General features: G+C 37.3%; 1 protein-coding gene across 1 annotated transcript in view; it reads left to right on the forward strand.

Moving 5' to 3' along the window:
* The window catches only part of fhod3b (formin homology 2 domain containing 3b), a 202,532-nt gene that overhangs the window by 179,047 nt on the left and 2,987 nt on the right, over positions 1 to 20,498 (forward strand). Inside the window, 8 exon segments of the mRNA XM_051866566.1 lie at positions 6,759 to 6,917; positions 8,054 to 8,236; positions 10,985 to 11,104; positions 13,401 to 13,562; positions 14,508 to 14,698; positions 15,012 to 15,204; positions 19,389 to 19,569; positions 19,689 to 19,850. Coding sequence (XP_051722526.1) covers positions 6,759 to 6,917; positions 8,054 to 8,236; positions 10,985 to 11,104; positions 13,401 to 13,562; positions 14,508 to 14,698; positions 15,012 to 15,204; positions 19,389 to 19,569; positions 19,689 to 19,850 — 1,351 coding nt within the window.

Raw genomic sequence — 20,498 nt, forward strand, 5'->3', positions numbered from 1 at the left:
AGTTACCTCTATAGACCAGTGTAGGGGTACACCAGCCATTCAGATGGTCTTACCTAAATTGGGACATAAAGTTCACAGTAGGGTCTTAGTAACTACTAGTTAGTTTATAACGAAGTCTGTACTTAATTCCATTTTATCTGGTTATGGTTGATGTTTTAAAGGGGTGGTTGATTATGATTTCACTTTTTTAACTTTAGTTAGTGTGTAATGTTGCTGTTTGAGCATAAACAACATCTGCAAAGTTATGACGCTCAAAGTTCAATGCAAAGGGAGATATTTTCTTTTAAAGAATTCTTTGTTTAAGGACTACAACAAATGACTGGTAGGGACTTCAACGAGCTTCTTCCTGGGTTAGTGACATCACTAACCCTAAAATTTACATAAACCCTGCCCCCGAGAACACGCAACAAAGGGGGCCGAGGCCATGTTGGGCTGCTTTAGAGAAGAGGAAGAGTTGTTGTAGTAGTGTTGTTACCATGCCGTCATTTTACGCCCGACTGCTTCACAAACGAGGGTCAATTCAACGCTGGATTTGCACAAAATATTAACATGACGGCACCTGCTAGTCGATGAGTTGAATCAACTCCACAGCAACTGCATACATTTATCCACTAACCATTCAGAAATGCCCAGATGCATTCTAAATGTTGTAACTTCTTCCTGAGTCTCTCCATCAGTGTCCGACTCCGGTTTGAACAATGTAAGGCTGAACACCGTTACTGACAATCGTCATTTTGGCTGCATGAGATTCTCCAGCTTTGTTTTTGTTGAGCAACCCAAGCATGAGCTGTTAAAGCTCCGCCCTCTTCTGGAAAGCGGGCTGGGAGCAGCAGCTCATTTGCATTTAAAGGGACACACAAAAACGGTGTGTTTTTGCTCACACCCAAATGGGGCAAATTTGACAAGTTATAGTAAATGATCATTGGGGTATTTTGAGCTGAAACTTCACAGACACATTCTGGGGACACCAGAGACTTATATTACATCTTGTAAAAGGGACATTATAGTGCTGCGTTCACGCCACCTTGTATTTACTGGAATCTTGAGATGACAACACGTGACGTTGTATTCAGGAGCTGTTCACGTCCTTTGACTGGGAATTTTGCGTTTCTATGGCACCACTATCAATGGCTAAATGAATCTACAGTGGTCAGGTGGTACAGTGGCCACGTGCTACATGTGGGAGCTTTCAGAAAACTCCCAGCTTATAAGCTGTAATTACGACCTCTAAGAGGACGTGAAAACTTTTTACGAGCCAGAATTTTGTAGTTACAGCAATTACAATATGGCGTGAACGCACCTTAGGTCCCTTTAAACTTCATTTGCCTCACATAACTGTCAGTGGTAATAAATTACATTTCCATTATATGAGTATATTTTAAGTTACTCGCACTAAATGGCCTAAAAATGTATTATATATATATATATATATATATATATATATATATATATATATATATATATATATATATATATATATATATATATATATATTCAATAGTTCAATGAACCTTTTTTTTTTGTTTTTATTCGTTCCTTGAGGTTCACTTATAATGTTAATAGCATTTATTGCATAAAAAACAAGCAAATATGTGAAAAAAATTATTATTCTCAACCTTCATTCTGACCCTGTCTGAAATGATCCATTTTTAAAAGGTGGCTTCTTTAAGACTTGTCAGTAAACAGCAACAGTTATGATTGGCTAACATCATTGCATCATATTTCAAACGAGTAAGTGTTTTGAAAACATTATCCATATAATACCGTCATTTACAGACAAAGCATTATGAAATCATTTCCTTACGTTTTGTGATGCAGCTGCTGTCAGATCCAATACAGCTGGCTGCTTCATCTTTCAACACGTTTCTTTTTGCGAACTCTCCATTACACTGTACATCGTTTACAAAACAAAATGCTCTGAACAAACATATAATCCTCCGAAGTGATCTGGGACGTCATTAAAATAAACTATTCACTTGTTTCAGACACTGGGATCCTTCTGAAGTCTGTACAGAGACGCAAACAAGCTGTTTCAACTGGAACCGTTTAAGCGAAGGTTCTTTCACTCTTCCATTTATCCTGTTGTAGTGTCGAAAGACTCAAGTGCGTGGAGTATATCAGAAACTGAACACGCATCTATATACTGTATCCAGTGTAGACAGTGTCAGTGGTTATAATGGTTTATTTGCTTTTGACGTGACGCTCACATCCAGTGTAGGCAAATGTCAGGCGTTAAGCGATTGAGCAGCAGTGGGCGGGGCCTATGGTGCGACGATGTATAACTCTTCATCTATGTCTTGCTCTGGACGCAGTCATATGCAAATGTATTTGTCCGTGTGACCTCACAGATCCTCCAGTATCAAACAAGCCATTTTTGGAGCTTGATTGAATAAATGCTTTGTTTATAATGAGGAGGATGTTTTAAGCTATGAAACTTGCAGGATGTTTTAATGGTACAGAGACCTCTCATATGTAAAAAGATCAAGGCAAATTTGATTTCTCATGTCATGACCCCTTTAAAATAGAGTTTGTCTGATGGAATGTAAGTGGATTTTTTTATAGTGCTGGCAAACAACAGCCTATATTGTGGTAGCAAATTTTGCCCGGGCAACAAAAAAATACATTTTTGGTTTTACCTGGCTTTTGTCAGCACATGTGAACACAAGCCATAGCTGCTAGAAAGTTACTTTGATCTTTTCTGGGCCTTTCTTCTGTAACACATGGTATGAATTCTGACACCTTCCATTGCCCATGTGCGGCCTGCACAACTCACATGATCGCACGTGTTTAGAACAGAGCTGTAGAATGTAGGTCAGAATGCTAATAGGTTGGTTGATTGGCTGTGATGGATTCCCTGTATTACCTAAAAGTTTCATCAAAGTGCTTTCTGGGATCCATGAAATCCGCTGTCACTCGGAACAAACTCAAGTCACAAGTCAGAGCTTAGCTGAAACATTCTCAACCTAATCAATACAGCCTGTTACGTGGGTCTCAGAGTTTGGGTGTGCTCTACACCAAAACATGAACTGCACCGTCATTCCAGGTTGTATAACATTTGATTCTTTTTCATGTACAGAGATAAATCCCTGACTAAATAGAATGAACACTGATGTTCACCATCACAGGTTTTAAGTGTTGGAGATGAATTGTTTAGATGTGTTGTTTAGATGAAGATCTATCATATTATTTGGCTTGTTCGCTCTTAGATGGTGTTTCAGAAATGTGGCCTGCTTGGGGTTTCCTCTCCACTCTGCTCTGAGCAACCTTTTCCAGCTGTTTTTCATTTTCGGCCCATTCTCCCCTCCCTTTTTCCTCCTCTCCCCCCGTTTGGCAGCAGGCACCAGTACCATCATGGCTCTGCTCCTCCAGAAATATTCCTCCATCAAAGTCCCAAAATAGCCCTCAGGTGCTTGCGTGCCTTTTCTGCAAGTAAACATTAAACATATCCCGTGTTTTGTGTTCATATCTCAGGAAGCCATTTTTAAGGTAATTATCCACATTAAAGAAATGCCTTTCCTATTCAGTTCAGTGGCCAGCGTGAGAGTAAGAACAGGCTGAAGGATTCTTATTTCGTATTTGGTGTGGGGAATAGATGTGTATCTGTATGGTTAGCTCAGCAATGAGCGAAGCAGCCTCGTTGTGGGAGCTAGAAACATTGTCATCAATGTTGTGATTCTTTTAATATTTATGTGGAAACCATGATACTTTTTTCAGGATTCTTTGATGAATATAAAATAATATCATTTATTTGAAAAAGAGATTTTTTTTGTCACAATGTGAAAGTCACTTTTTTTTTACTGTCACTTTTGATGAATTGAATGCATCCTTGCTGAATAGAAAGGTTTTAATTTCTTTAAAAGAAAAAAAATCTTACTGTCTCTAAACTTTTGAGTTAGGCCTATACCATAAGGCTGTGTCCACCAAAGCGTTTTTTTCCCACAGCTAGCGTATTTTTCCAATTGTTTTCAATGGGAGTGCCATGTTTTTCAATCGCCAGGAGCATAACGTGGCACTGAGCGTCTTTTTCACACTCAAGCGCTGAGCGCTCGGCATTTTTTTTACCGGTCGACTCGAGTTGAAGAATGTTCAACTTTGAGTAAAATGCTGCGCTCATCACTGTCACTTTTTAGCCAGCTATCCAATCAGAGTGGAGGAGGGACCGGACAAAGTGTTTTCAGCAGAGCGTCTAGCGTTTTCAGCTGGCCAAAAACACTTTGGTGGACACTGGGCCTAATGGAAATGTCATATGTTTCTTAAATACAATTAAATATAAAAATAACTCATTAAACATAATTTGACAAAATGCCGTTTCTAAATCTATTATATTTGCTTGTTGACAAAATTGTTGGTTGTGCTGTAAACGACACTGTGGAACATATATACATTGCTAACACAATAAATATTTAAATATACGTTAATATATGTATTTATAAATGTATTGGCTTAGGCCGTGTGTCCACCAAAGCTAGACGCTCTGCTGAAAACGCTTTGTCTTTGTGCGCTTCGGCATTGCAGCATTTTTTTGTTTTTGTTTTTTTCAGTTGCTATGATACGGAATATCCATGACAATGTTACTTGTAACTGATTTCACAGATAATTTGTTTCAGACTAAAAATGTCGACACAATAGAGTACCTCAGGGATGATGTGTTTTTGTAGGCAAAACCCAGAAGCGAGTTAGCATTTTAGGACTTCTGGTTCCATCGCCCCAAAGTCAATGGGTTTTTTTAATGGGTTTTTTGCTAAATCGCCTGAAATAAGGTCTGTGGTTAACAAAGCCTCTAAATATTTTCACGTTTTGATCTATGACATAAAAACACACCAGTTATAACCCGCTTGTGATTTTTTTTTAAACCTTTATTGTGTCTTAAAAATGGCGGTTGCTAACAAGTTGCTAAAAGGGACTACTTCCTTTGGCAGGGACTTTAGACGTCATCATGACAAACAGGACATTTGGACAGCATTTCTCATGAAAAAGTGGATAAGTATTCATACACAGCGCAGATCACAATCAGCGAGCATGTTTTTAAATAAAGTTGTTTTCTAAATAAAGTTTGAGGAAGCTTGGTGGTGGTGACGTTGATCCGCAACCGTGGTGTGCTGTAGTCCGTTTATAGCCTACTGTTAGCTTTTTATATCTGATGACTTTATTTAGGCTTCAAAATGTATAAATGTTGTATTATCTTGTAAAGATGATCTTGATAGACAAAACGTGGAAGTGTCATAACCCTTTGTTAAACACAGAGCTTATTTTTTGAGATTTTCCAAAAGTCTATGGGAAAAATGCGTTGGCTTTCGATCGAGGGAACCCATGCGCCGCTAACTTCCGGACTGGCCTACAAAAACACGTCATCCCTGAGGTACTCTATGTAGAGTACTTGCTATGTATGTTCGGAGACCAGCAATATTAATTTCTCATCCATTTTGTTCTGTTCTCTGCTTGTTGATGTCATTGTACAGCAAGAATGTTGTGACAGTTGGTCGGTGTTGTATTTGTCCCGCCCCTCCTCCACTCTGATTGGACGGCTGGCTAAAAAGTGACAGTGATGAGCGCAGCGTTTTACTCAGTTGAACATTCTTTATCTCTAGGCGACTAGTAAAAAACAGCTAGCGCTTGAGCGTGAAAAAGACGTTCAAAGCCTCGTTACGCACCTGCCGTTTAAAAAAACATGGCGCTCCCATTGAAAACAATTGGAAAAGAATGCTAGCCACTGGAAAAAACACTTTGGTGGAAACACAGCCTTACTCTCATTACCACCACAAAATGTTATCCTTCAAAACAGAGCTGCACAATTAATTAAAAGATCGTGATACACACACCCACGCGATCTCATTCCTAAATGACAACGATTCACCTGTGCCTATTAAACTTTTGACAAAATCAAAATCGGGACATTCAAATCCCAGAGAGAGCAATTATCATGTAGGCTATAGCTATGAAACAACTTCCCAAACAGTCTTTTCAACCACAGAGTTTTGCTATTTCTGTTACAAATATGCCTATTATCATAGAAGTACTTGGATAAAAGTAGAGATCAAAGCAGCGCAAATCACCTTTTGAAAGTAACTTGGAGTTTCCAATTATGATTGTATGGATTACATCGTTATGCCACCAGGTGGCGACAAGTGACTGTATTTGTGTATTTGTCATTGAATCATTCATTCAAGATATATTATTTATTTATTTTCAAAAATGCTGATTCATCTGGTAATGAAACCAGTGAAGTATTTATGAGCAAGTCATTGAATCATTCATTCAAACCATTTTTTTAATTTTATATATATATAATATAATTCATTCAAGATAATTAAACATTTGAAATAGACTGCTGCAGCAATTAACTTTTTGTCAAAACCTCTATTAAATTACATGTTATTTTGTTTAGTTGTCTCTTCGGAATGGTGGGAGAAATGCGATCTCTGTTTGAAACTAAAAATTCCTGATTCCCCGTTTATCCAGAATCATGCAGCTCTACTTCAAAACACATACATTGAGATATGGTGTAAAAGACTTGTGATGCATGAATGAGTGAAAGTATAAAAAGTATGTTTAAAAATCCACAGAGCCAAAAAAAAAAAACAAATTCATAGTTATATAAACACTCTGTTGCTTTAAAAAAAATATTTTTTTCCCCCTGCAGAATACACTTGTATTTTGTCAACTGAAGCTAACCAGCCAACCTTGACCCCTTTAACCCATCACAGTACCATTACTGTGAATAACTTTGATGATTAATCTGTTTATATATCTGATTTCAGAAAACGGCAGCAGATGGGAAGCGTCAGGAGATCATCGTTCTAGATTCCAAGAGAAGTAACGCCATCAACATTGGCCTGACGGTCCTGCCGCCTCCTCGCACCATCAAAACAGCGATCCTCAACTTCGACGAGTACGCCTTGAGCAAAGAGGGCATAGAGGTAATACTGTACTGGTTTAAAATCACATTCCGTTTCGCAAATTATGACAAATCAACCACAAGTAATGAAGCAAATTCGACATGATGAAATTATTAAGAAAAGCTACGATAAAACTTAATGCATACATTTCAGTTATAAAGCTAGTACAATGCATGGTTACACTTTAATCCTGAGAATGCCAGACAGGTTACCATGCAGAAAACACATCTGTACTTAATACTAACCTTGTTTTGAGTCCACGTGAGTCACATATTCCTTGAACCCCTCTACAGTTCGCTCTCGCTCTCTCTTTCGCTTTCTCTCTCTCGTTACATCAATCATTCAGGCATTTATGATCATCCCCAGACTGCAACATGAAAGCATATTTTTACCAAAATACATGGCTCTCTACAACTGTGTTCAACAAGACAGAGACATACTGACTGTAGCCGAGTTGGCAAACAAAAGGCATGGAGTCAAAGCTCGTGTCCAAAATAACTCAACCTCTCTGCCCTGAGAGCATATACATTTACTTTGGGTTTCCACAAAACCAATAGATTTTACCCTTAAAACTGTTTAGCAAGTTGGTTTGGCCGGCGAGTCGAAATATTATGTGGATTTCCTGCAAAACTGAAGCATTTTTGGCAGCGGTCATATAATTCATCTCAAAGATTAAAGGTTAGCAAAATGCTTCATTTAGCCTGTTGCAGCCCATGATACAGATCTGAGGTAAATGTCTCAATATCAACATGTGAATAATGGAGCTCCCATTTTCTCATAAAATCTGTAATTTTTTATCTTTCGTCATGGGAAAAATGGATTAGACTTTTTCTCTCCGCCCTTTTTTATGTCTCTACAGAGAGCATTATATTCTCACTGACAACCACAATTTATACTTCTCAAGATTTTATCAGAAATTTTGTTTTGGTCAGGAGAAATTACCTTTTTATTCAGTTATGCAACAGAAGGAGGTTGCCCCTAGCAGATGAAATAGGCATCATTTTCTAAATTTTTGCGTAATGCCGTGTCTTTCCAGGTGTTGTTATTCATCAACACTCCGTGATCGATTGAATGCCTTTCTAGGGGTGAGTCCCCATATACAATGGCTTCTGACAGTGATACTAACGCTCCCCGCTGGTTCTCGTGCTCTTTCATAGAAAATCCTGACGATGATTCCTACAGAGGAGGAGACGCAGAAGATTCAGGAGGCCCAGCTGGCGAACCCCGATACTCCCCTGGGCAGTGCAGAGCAGTTTCTCCTCATTCTGTCCTCCATCAGTGAGCTGTCCGCCCGCTTGCAACTTTGGGCCTTTAAGATGGACTATGATGCTTTAGAGAAGGTCAGCCTCATGTTTTGTTACTCCTTTATATAAATTAAATGAAAATGTATAGTGGTTTGGCATCAGTTGCTTTGAACTCTCCTCTAAATTATCAGGGTTCTTGAAGGAACAGTTCACCCAAAAATGAAAAAAATTGTCATCAATTACTTACCATCATGTCGTTCCAAACCCTAAGACTTTTGTTCATCTTTGAAACACAGATGAAGACATTTTAATGAAATCTGAGAGATTTCTGTCCCTCTATTGACAGTCCACACAACTACCACTTTGACGCTTCAAAATTTCATAAAGAAATCATAAAACTAACCATATGAATCGATCAGTTTAGTCCAAATTTTCTGAAGAGACTTGATCGCTTTTTATATGTGAATAAAAAGCGATCAAGTCTCTGCTAAACCCTTAAAGGGTTAGTTCACCCAAAAATGAAAATAATGTCATTTATTACTCACCCTCATGCCGTTCCACACCCGTAAGACCCGTTCATCTTCGGAACACAAATTAAGATATTTTTGATGAAATACGAAAAATATTTTTGATGCACCAACGACTTTTCAACAATATCTAGTGATGGGCGATTTCAAAACACTGCTTCGAATCTTTTGTTTCAAATCAGTGGTTCGGAGCGCCAAAGTCACGTTATTTCAGCAGTTTGGCACACAATCCGAATCACTGATTCGAAACAAAAGATTCGAAGCAGTGTTTTGAAATCGGTCATCACTAGATTGTTGAAAAGAAGATTAACGAAGATTAATGAAGGTCTTGCGGGTGTGGAACAACATGAGGGTGAGTAATAAATGACATTATTTTCAATTTTGGGTGAACTAACCCTTTAAGTCATATGGTTTACTACTTTTTTCAATCTCTTTAGGACTTTTCAGAATTGAAATGATCTAAATCCTGGGTAAACAGAATCTGGGTTATCTTGCTTCACAATTCACACTGCTCATAATTTATGAGGGTTTAACAATTAATGCTGGGTATTCGTAAGATGACGTTTCACATTGTACATTCCTAAACCTTGGGTTAACGTTCTTATTTGCATATTTGTGACCCGTGCTGGCAAAAGGAGTCGGAATGCGCACAGACTAATTTCGAGTTACAGGCAAAAAAAAGTGAAAAATGTAAATTTTGGTCGAATTTTAGGTTTTCACAAAAATGTGTTCATTAACCCTCGTCTAGTGATCCCAATGCTCCAAATAGCAATTAAATATCTAAAAGTATCTTTATTTGTATGTTTTCTGAGAGGAGTACCTTTCCTTTGTCCATGAAAAATACAGCTTTTCTCTGCTCACTTCTTGAATACTGGCACTTCCCTCAGCACAAGTTTGATATCTTTTTAAAGTGCAGCATTCCAACTTTGTGAATATTCATAGCGAATTCTCGTCTGAACCAATGAAATGAGATTTTCAAACTCTTGCTGATGTAAACAAAACGATCTCACTCTCACTGACAGATCCGATGCATGCGCACAAAGACGCCTCAGACAGCACACAATCCAGATATACACATATACATGGAATTACAGTATTTCAAAATATCTGTCTTGGCGAGTATTCACGCAAACATTATCTGTTATGTCTAAAATGACAACTTTAAACTGTTGGGGAAAAACATCTGATGTGTAACATTATTAGATTCGTGCGGTACAGTAGGTCTTAATATATCAGGCAGTCTGTTTCATCAATTGACATTTTCCTCTCAAACTTTGAATTTACTGTTTATATACAATGCGCAGTGTTTCTGTGACTGTCCAAAGCAGGCAAATATGAGTATGCTATTGGTTGTCTGTTGCTAAGCGTCTAGTTGTAACATTCTAACACCGCATTGTTTCACACTGTACATAAGCGGTGCTAACCCCACTTCTGAATTACAAGTGTGAAACATTACTTTACTCTGGGTTAAAAGTAGTGTAGAACGACGATAACTTGTTAAGCGCAGTGTTAAAAGCCCTTTTATGAACTTTTTGAAGCATCAAAGTGGTAGTAGTTGCGTAGACTGTCAATGGAGGCACACTCATAATGCGATTTATAATGGGATTTTGGCAATATTGCGATTAAACTTTACCTCATGTCACAACAATCGCAGTAAACTATGTGGTGTATGCTTATTTTAATTGCAATAAACAGGCATGTAAACACCGTAATCACATTATTACCGCTGACTGAACTCCATGACATTATTCTGAAGTTTTCCCTCTACTCTGAATCGCTAAACCCTGTCCACACAACTTGCTGCTCAGTCTCTGCTCCTTATCTCCCTATCTTCATCCAGACACACGAAGAATGCAGCGTTGGCAACCCCAGTTACAGCAGCAATACGTGCATAGAAATATGTTTTGGATTTGATGAAAGTAGATTAAAACAGTGGCCAGTAACACACCTACTGTATGTGAGTTCATTATTTGTGCTGTGGGGTATGTGAATAATGGCAGTAAAAATAACCACACCTCTTAGTATAATCAGAATAATTGCATGTAAACGGAAGTGAAGAGGTTTGCTCGTGTCATGTAAACATCTTACTGTGGTTAAGTCCTTATTTTGATTTATTGGGAATATTCACATAATTGGTGTACATAGTCATTGTTAGGACTTTTGAGTTTCTGTATTGTTTTATGAACAGTTTTAGTACTGTGTTGGGACTGCACTTACTGTTGAGTTTAAAATCTAGATCCTGATGCAAAACCACTGCTCTACAGAATACTTTCCCAGAGGCTATTTATTTCTAACCCATTCTGTTTCTCTTTCTCAGGAAGTAGCAGAACCACTACAGGATCTAAAGGAGGGCATGGACCAATTAGAAAAGAATAAGACGCTGCGCTACATCCTTTCAACTCTGCTAGCTATTGGCAACTTTCTCAACGGGACCAGTGTGAGTGCCAGCAAAGTCTGCAGCTCTTCTTTCAAGCCCTAATCTCTCCATCTCCATCTGTCTTTCTTTCTGTCTGTCTGCCGTATTCGCTTAGATCTTAATAATGTTAAAAAGGCCAAAGGAGATAAACCTGATAAGGTGGTGAGTTTGGCATGAAATCTCTTTTGTTACCGTAAACCATTGAGCATGGGCAGCAGAACAAAGTCAGCAAGAGTCATGTCACATCCGTGGGGATTTCTCCATTCCCAGCTCTGTCGTGCCTTGCAGACTTGCAGACAGGCTTGAGATTCTGTTAATCATATGTTAATGAAGCATTGGTCAGAATCATCATGGGAGCTGCACATAGACTCTGCACACGTTCAAAGCGCTCTTATCTTAATGCAACTGATGCTAATCAACTAAACTGCATCAGAATAATGTCAAAATGAGCCCTTTTTTAGGAAATGATTTGATGATGGACCAGATCCAGAGTGACTAATGCTCTCAAGGTGCATGTGATTTTCCACATCAGAGGTCATTGCATCTGCGCATATTTACACATTCAAAATGATCTGATATGAAACTTCCCTGCTTTTCCATTGAGTTTTGTCTTGTGAGTGTGCATTACGCTTTTCATGGTTTTCCTCCCTTTTCTTTATATTTAGAGACCAACTGTAACAAAATTACTGCACTTGTTTAACACAATTATGTACCTATTTTCACTAAATATGAAATTTATCCCAATATACAACATGTATGTATCACTCTGAAATGTATAAACATTTTCAGCAGGGAAATATTAACAATTTATACTTTATACAACAATTAAGTATTTAATCTATTACAGAAATATATTTATAAAACGGTTAGTTCCTGTCCTTGATTCTGATTGGTCAATAGCTGTGTTTTATTCATGATAAAACACAGCTGTGACCGCTTCACCCAACGGTTCTGTGTATCACTACACGACACCCTTAGCAGCCACTCTTAGCAACATAAACTGTATGTTCTCAACTGATATTGTTCATTGAAGCTTACTGTATTATGTAGAAGAGTATTGTGAGAAAGAGATTGAGTGAGCGAGTTTATTACCTGCATTCAGATTTAGCATTTTCCTTCAGGTCAGTCCTATGTTCATAATATAATATCTGTTTAAATGTCCAATGTATTATCTTGTCCTTTTAACAGTTAAGGGGTTTTCCCGTGACTGACAGCGCTAGTCAAAGCATTTGTCAGTTGCGTCTTGTTCCGTGTTCACAACAATTCAGTCTTTTCAATGTAAAAGTCTTCACTACTGACTGACACACTCATAAAGACAGTCTTTGCCGCCATCTAATGGCGTGATAATGTGACTTCTGTTGCTGTTCACAGGTCAGGGACTATTTTTTTCCATCAAAAGGAAGGCTTTTAGTGAAAGTTTACTTCATGAAAGTTGCATTGATACATATTTTATGTACTTGAGTATTTGTATTGTGTGGTAACCGTTTTATAAAAGCAATAAGGTACTTGAGGTTAGTGCTGTATCATGAAAAAGTCACGGCTGAAGTGAAGCCGTGACTTCTTCACGATACAGCACAGCCTCTTGTACCTTATTGTTTACATATATATATATATATATATATATATATATATGATATTTGTAGTAGCTACATAAAAACACATTTAAAGGGATAGTTCACTCAAAAATGAAAATTACCCTATAATTTACTCACCCTCAAGCCACCCTAGGTGTATATGACTTTCTTCTTTCAGCCAAACACAATCAGAGTTATATTAATAATATCCTGGCTTGTCCAAGCTTTATAATGGGAGTGATTGGAGGATGAGTTTTTGAAGTCCAAAAAAGTGTATCCATCGATCATAAAATGTACTCCATATGACTCCAGGGGGTTAATAAAGGCCTTCTGAAGTGAATCAATGCGTTTGTGTAAGACAAATATCCTTATTTAAAAATTTTAAAAAATAAAATAATGAGCCTCCGACAGGACAGCCATACGCATTCAACTTACGTCCAAAAAGCGTTAACTTCCACGACGTAGTACTCAATGCCATGACGTTCTATGCTACGCCATGACAACTACGCTATGTCCTACGTTATAACGCGTAGTCATGTCATTGTGTACTGTCACGGAAGTTAGCGCTTTTTGAACATACGCCAAATGCGTATGGCTGTCGCGCCAGAAACTCGTAATTTTACTTTATAACGTTTTAAAAAAGGATATTTATTTAAGGGGGAAACATACTACATCATTATCAATGTTTGGGTCTATTTTTATAAAGTATTTTATGTTGATGGTGTGATTGTTTGTGTTTTCAGGCTAAAGGCTTTGAGCTGAGTTACCTAGAGAAAGTTCCTGAGGTGAAGGACACCGTTCACAAACAGTCTCTACTGCATCACGTCTGCTCCATTGTCGTGGAGAAGTTTCCAGACAGCTCAGACCTCTACTCTGAGATAGGAGCCATCACTCGCTCTGCTAAGGTTAGCATAACTAACTACTATACCATGTACAAGACCATCACCACTGATTTTACTGCAAGCCAGTACTTTCCTTGGAATGTTTTTGTATTTCATTATATTTGATATAGAGAGGGCAAGCAATGATGGAGGGTGGCATCAGGAAATTAATTCCAAATCTCAATGATCACTCACTGCTAAGGAATGAAACACCTACATGTAAAAGTAAAAGTCTGAAATAATTAAGATTTTTTTATTATTATTATTTGATTAAAAACACTTTGGTATGGGGAATTTTGCCTCAATAAACTCTTAATTTACTGCTTATTAATAGTTAGTAAAGTAATTGTTGTAGTGTTTAAGTTTTGGATTTAGTGATGTAGAATATGGTCATGCAGAATAAGGCATTTATATGTGCTTTATAAGTACTAATAAACAGCCAATATGCAAACTAATAAGCAACTAGATAAAAGTGAGAATTGTTCCCTATACTAAAGTGTTACCGTTAATACATACATCTATATATTTCATTATAGATTATATTGTCAGCATAATAATTTGAGTGAAAAGTTGAAATGAAAGTTCCAAATGTGCTTCGATGGAAGCAAGAACACCTGACCTTTTGTACAAAGTAGTGATCATTGTCACAAATTTGCTTATTTGATTAGTGACCAAGAAATAGTGCAGAATCTTACATATTTCTTATTATTTTGTCTTTATAACATTTCTTTGTTTTAAATATTTCAAAACACTGTTTATTTCCAGATTTAAATTAGATTTTAAATCCCAGATTTTCAATATCACCTCAGACTTTTGGACCCCAATGTACAAACAATGGCAACGTGCCACATGCAAAGAAAGAAATCAAGGCATCACAACTCCATGTGTTGTTGCTAAAAGTAAATTATTGCTTGTGAAGTGAATGGACCAATCCTGAGACACCCTACCGGGTTGTCTTGTCTTCTCCAGGTGGACTTCGACCAGCTACAGGAAAACCTATGTCAGATGGAGCGCCGCTGTAAAGCATCCTGGGACCACCTGAAGGTCATCGCCAAACACGAAATCAAACCAGCCCTTAAGCAGCGCATGTCAGACTTCCTTAAAGACTGTGCAGAAAGAATTATCATCCTTAAAATTGTGCATCGCCGCATCATAAACAGGTACTTTAAATGATCGTTAAAGGTGTTCACACAAATCCAAATCCAATCTATGAGAATGAAATAAGACACTTGAAATCTGATCTGACAGTTTAGACTGAGAAATATATAAAAAAATCTGTTTCCAAACCACCTACGAATGTGGTTTGGATCTGGTTTGCAAAAATGTGGATTGGATTTTGTGATTTTAGTTGTTCAGACGGCAGATATTCCAAAAACAACATTGTTTTTTGCTGCCTTTCTGAACTAAACCATAGTAGTTTAGAAGATTGTTTGAAAGTTAATTAAAGTGAACGTCCCTGTGTTTGATGTACAGGTTTCACTCATTCCTGCTGTTCCTGGGCCACCCACCATACGCGATAAGAGAGGTGAGCGTCCACCGCTTCAGTAAGATTCTGAGTGAGTTTGCACTTGAGTACCGCACCACCAGGGAGAGAGTACTGCAGCAGAAACAGAAACGAGCCAATCACCGCGAGAGGAACAAGACCCGGGGCAAAATGATCACAGAGGTGAGTGTGAACAACTGAAGAAGACTTTTGTGAAATGCTAAAACAGATTTATTGAGTTGTTGACAGATAATGCACATTTTATGGAAAACGAGTTACCTGCATTCAGATTTAAAATTTTCCTTCGGGTCAGTCCTATGTTCATAATAAAAAAAATGTTTAAATGTCTGCTGCAATATCTTGTCCTTTTAACAGTTAAGGGGTATTCCTGTGACTGACAGCGCTAGTCAAAGCATTTGTCAGTTGCGTCTTGTTCCGTGTTCGCAACAATTCAGTCTTTTCAATATAAAAGTCTTTGCTACTGACTGACACACTCATACACACTCATTGCTGCCATCTAATAGTGTAATAATGTAATTTCTGTTGCTGTTCACGGTCAGGGAGGGAAGGAAGGCTCAGGGAAGGCTTTTAGTGATTTTACTTCATGAAAGTTGCATTGATACATATTTTTTGGCTTTAATATTTGTATTGTGTGGTAACCCTTTTATAAAAGCAATAAGGTACTCGAGGCTAGTGCGTTATCGTGAATAAGTCACGGCTGAAGGGGTTGCAGGGGTTAACAACACCCTTCAGCCGTGACTTATTCACGATACAGCACAGCCTCTAGTACCTTATTGCTTACTTAGAGCATTTATTATTATTCTAGATTGCCGTTTGTTTAAAAATACATATTTAAAAAGTTGTATAAATCAGTTAATGTACTATAAACGAACATAAATTAAAGGTGCAGTAAGTGATTTCTGAGAAACGCTGTTGAAAGTAGATTGGAGCACAACACACATGTAGCCAATCAGCAGTAGGGGGCGTATACACGCATGATGGGGGAGGAGAGAGAGTGAGCAAGAGGGAGATTTAAAGAAAGTCTATAAAAGAGAGATGGCTGAGAGACATTACAAAAGAGAAAAGGTCAGGAATATCACTGGAAAAAGAAGGGTTATGATCAGGCAAGAGCTTTAGGACCCACATTAATATTAGAAAAGCTTTGCTTTGTTTTTTCTTGTTATTTGCTTGTCATCTTTACTTTATTTTTCGGCTAAGCATTATTTTGCTTTGCTTCAGCTATGATAAAGAGACACTCACTCTTGCATTGCGTGTTCATGCATTTTGGGGGTGGAGCAATGAAGAGAGGGGTGTGTTTGTTTGGGTTGATTTAAAATATCAACAGTGTTTCTCAGAAATTGCTTACTGCACCTTTAACAATGAACAATAGTTAAAAAATGTTCATTGTCAATTTATGATACCTAATCTAATTTGAATAAAATGAACCTTATGCAAATTGTTACTGGAAAAGTGGTTAATTTCTGGAACAATCCTTTTTTAGAACATAACTCATTTACTCTGGTGCTTCAGACATGAACTAGCACTATTTAGGTACACATATTCCATGTTCTCCAGATGAAATATGTTTATGCTAATAAGACCATTGATTCAACTACATCTCATCATGAATGCAATGACACAGTGGATTATTCAAAAACCAACTGTAAGTTAAAAAGAAAATAAGACATTTAAGTAACTATGCCTTTATTATCCTGCTTCAACTAATGTCTTGTTTGTTTAGGGTCTCAAAATTTTGACTCAAATATCCAAATCTCTGATTTGAAAACTGTTCTATTGTCTCAACACTTTTGTCCTGTAATTAATGTACAGAAAAGTGCTCTCAGCTCTTTTGTCCTGGTTTTCCCTCTCATTTCATTTTTTTTTTTTTTTTTTCAAAAAGGAGTGAACATGCTGCTTAAATTCTGTGCTTCATCATTGCACCACTAGAGGGAGTCATTATATTTCCTGATTTTTCCAGTGTCTCATTCAGCATTCTCTTTTATATCTTTGAAGCTTCACACTGTATGCCCACTTGAGGCCAATGAGGCCTGATTCTTATCGTCTGTATTCCAGTCCGCCCTTAGGGTGGTCAGAATAGACACAAAACACACTCACCACTTGCATTACAATAATAAAACATTGTAAACCAAGTGGTCTATTGTCATGGGTTTTGCAGTTCTGGGCTTGCCCTGGGTAGACTTTACTCCAGGGGGCCAATTTAATGCCTCTCATGGGGGATGTCATAGCCAGGATAGCCCTTCATGGCATGTTATGCTTGGCGGGGGTCTGCCTTAGTCTAAGAGGGGTGTCTAATTCAATCTCTGTGTGAAAATCCAAACCTTTGGATGTCCCTGTAGGAGTCGTGCATGCAAACTCTGGCTCTGAAGAGGTAAAGCTGAGGTAAAGGAAGAAGTTCAATATCATGTTGGTTTCATATGTTGCTGCAAAACAATAAGCCCCTGTGGATTATATAGAGACGATTTTGAAGACACTTTGTAACAGTGCTCACTCTAAAGATTTTTTTATTTTTTTTACCAATAATTAATAATTTATGATTATCATGAAAACGTTGTATACAATTCTTGATAGTTCTGCATTTTTCTCCCTCAACAAATGTATTTTTATATTTCTTTCTTTTTTGGGGGGGTAATATATGACCATGACATTCTTGACAGGCTAAAAAAAAAAAAAAAAAAAAAAAGAGAGAGAAGTTTAAAAAAGAAAAATACCTAAATGCCTAAAGCGAATGAAGCTCAGGATAGTACATTTTGGAATGTGTTTTGAAACCCTCAGGATTCTTTTGTAAGTGTAAAACCAAATACCAAAAACTTTTTTCAACCCAACATTTCCTGCTCGTCTTCTCTGCCATGTAACTTCTTTCATTTCTTCTCTGTAGAGTGATGAGGAAGAGGATGATGAGGTATGCGTGTATCCTTGTGTTTTTGATCATTTGCGCATGAACGGGTTTCACGTTTTCTTCTCGTGACTTCACTGACCTGTAATGTCTAGCATGTATTACCAGGCCATATGTGAGTTTGTGATGCATCCCATAACAACTAGAGGCTGAGGAATTTGGGAATCAGTATTATCATATGCAACTGTTATGGTTCTCTGTGTGGATTTGAAGAGTATGTTAAACTGGATGTTGAACAAACCTGATAAAGATGTGAAGACACACACTTTCAACCCTGGATCAAGCATTGTTTTTAGTCTGCCATTAAAAATTCAAACCTGTGACAGATGTATCATTGGTTATGTGCAGATTTCAGTATGAAGGAATGAGTACAATGGCAACAGTCAGCTCCCGGAAGTAAAAACTCCATTCATTTTATCCATAGGGAAATTGTTTTTGATGATAACTTTAAAGACAAAACTACTCTTAAGTTCTAAGGTTGGTAATCAATTGTATAGGCTTTTGTTGAAGCTGTCAGCCTGAACTATTTCAACTTATTGTAAAAAATAATTGTTTTTAACTGCTGAATTCATGGTGGAAAAAGTCGCACGGGTATATTTGTAGCAATAGCCAACAATACATTGTATGGGTCAAAATTATCGATTTTTCTTTTACGCCAAAAATCACTAAGATATTAAGTAAAGATCATGTTCCATGAAGATATTTTGTAAATGCCCTACCATAAATATATCAAAAAATTATTTTTGTGAGTGGATACGCATTGCTAAGGACTTCATTTGGACAAATTCAAAGGTGATTTTCTCAATATGTTGATATTTTGCACACTCAGATTCCAGATTTTCAAATAGTAATCTCGGCCAAATATTAGTAATAGTCCTATCCTAACAAACCATAATGGAAAGCTATTTATTCAGCTTTCAGTCATATATATATATATATATATATATGTGTGTGTGTGTGTATGTACACTTTGCAATAAACTTAAAATGTTGTTTCTATAATCAACTAATGAATAGTTTTATATTTCTCTATCGTCTTTAATTCTGTTGTCATTTGCAGTGCATTTGCTAATGGAACTGTAGTTCTTTCCCTTACTAAAGCCGTTAAGACACATTCTTGTATCGTTTAACTTTTACATTTTTGCTTCAAATAAAAGTTTGTAATGTTGTGATTCACATCATAGCTTTTGTTCATGGCTTGTCACGTTTTAACTTTTTTTAAATCCCTATGGGAAAATTACTTCCAGAAAAGTGGGCAGGCACTAATGCACTCTTTAATCTAATTTCTGAATAATATACTAAATCACTATGGATAGATATGTTTCGGGGTGATTTATGTATTTGACTACTTTTAATCATACATTGGAAGCATGTTTATATAAAACACATTTAATAATGACTCCGTTTAATTTTTATATATTTATAATGAATTAATGTCTATCTTTTATTTTCAGAGTGGGAAGTTTGCAGGCACTCCTCTGGAGGGTCAGGAGTGTCAGCCACAGGGTTTGGGCTACACGGAGGACGCAGCCGAACATGAGCAGATGACTGCAGTACTTCGTACCAGCCTGCAGGGCGGCGATAGTCCATCCTCTGTACTCCCTGGCCTCCGCACACGGACTCGAGCCACTCGAGGTATATTCAGACATTTATTCAGAGCTACAGATAATGCTGATATGCAGTAGCTGTAGGAGTCCTTAAAGGTCTAAAGTTGACGCAAAACTCGTTCTCTCCTTCTCGTGTCTCTTTTCTAGGCCATACAGCACTTTTGTCTGCTGCAAATGAAGACACTTCTAATTGCACAAATGATACAGCAGATGAGATCATGGAACGGATTGTGAAATCAGCCACTCAGGGCCCTAGTCAGCGCGCACAGCCCCGTGAGAGGAGACGCTCCAGAGCCAACCGCAAATCCCGTGAGTCCACAAATACCACACACACATCTCTAACTGTCTGTCTTGCTTTGTTTGGAGTGTCATCAGTATACATCTATATTTGGGCATCAGACAGGAAACAATTTTGATGTATTATTTGTTTTTTTATTTGTATAGTACATATTAATGAATCATTTGGGAAGTAATTAAAATTTAAAACATTCTTAGATATGTTTTGAATAAAAAATTAAATGTTTTAATTTAAGATTGAATTGATTTATTATTCAAATACATTTTTAATCACAAATTTTAAAACTATAATTAAATTTAAAACATATGTACAAATATTTAAATATTTGTTTGTTTTAATTTAAAGGTTTAGTTCACCCAAAAATTAAAATTCTGTCAATAATTCCTCACCCTCATGTCAATCCAAACCCGTAAGACCTTCGTTCATCTTCGGAACACAAATTAAGATATTTTTGATGAAATCCGAGAGGTATATGACTCGTCCATAGACAGCAATATAATCAACACTTTCAAAGTCCAGAAAGGTACTAAAGACATCATTAAAACCATCGACGTGACTGCAGTGGTTCAACCTTAATTTTATGAAGCGACGAGAATACTTTGTGTGCACAAAAACAAAACAAAAATAACGACTTTACCCAGACAGCAACATAGTGTGGC

Source organism: Ctenopharyngodon idella, chromosome 16 (assembly GCF_019924925.1).
Source record: "Ctenopharyngodon idella isolate HZGC_01 chromosome 16, HZGC01, whole genome shotgun sequence".
Classification (NCBI taxonomy): Eukaryota; Metazoa; Chordata; class Actinopteri; order Cypriniformes; family Xenocyprididae; genus Ctenopharyngodon; species Ctenopharyngodon idella.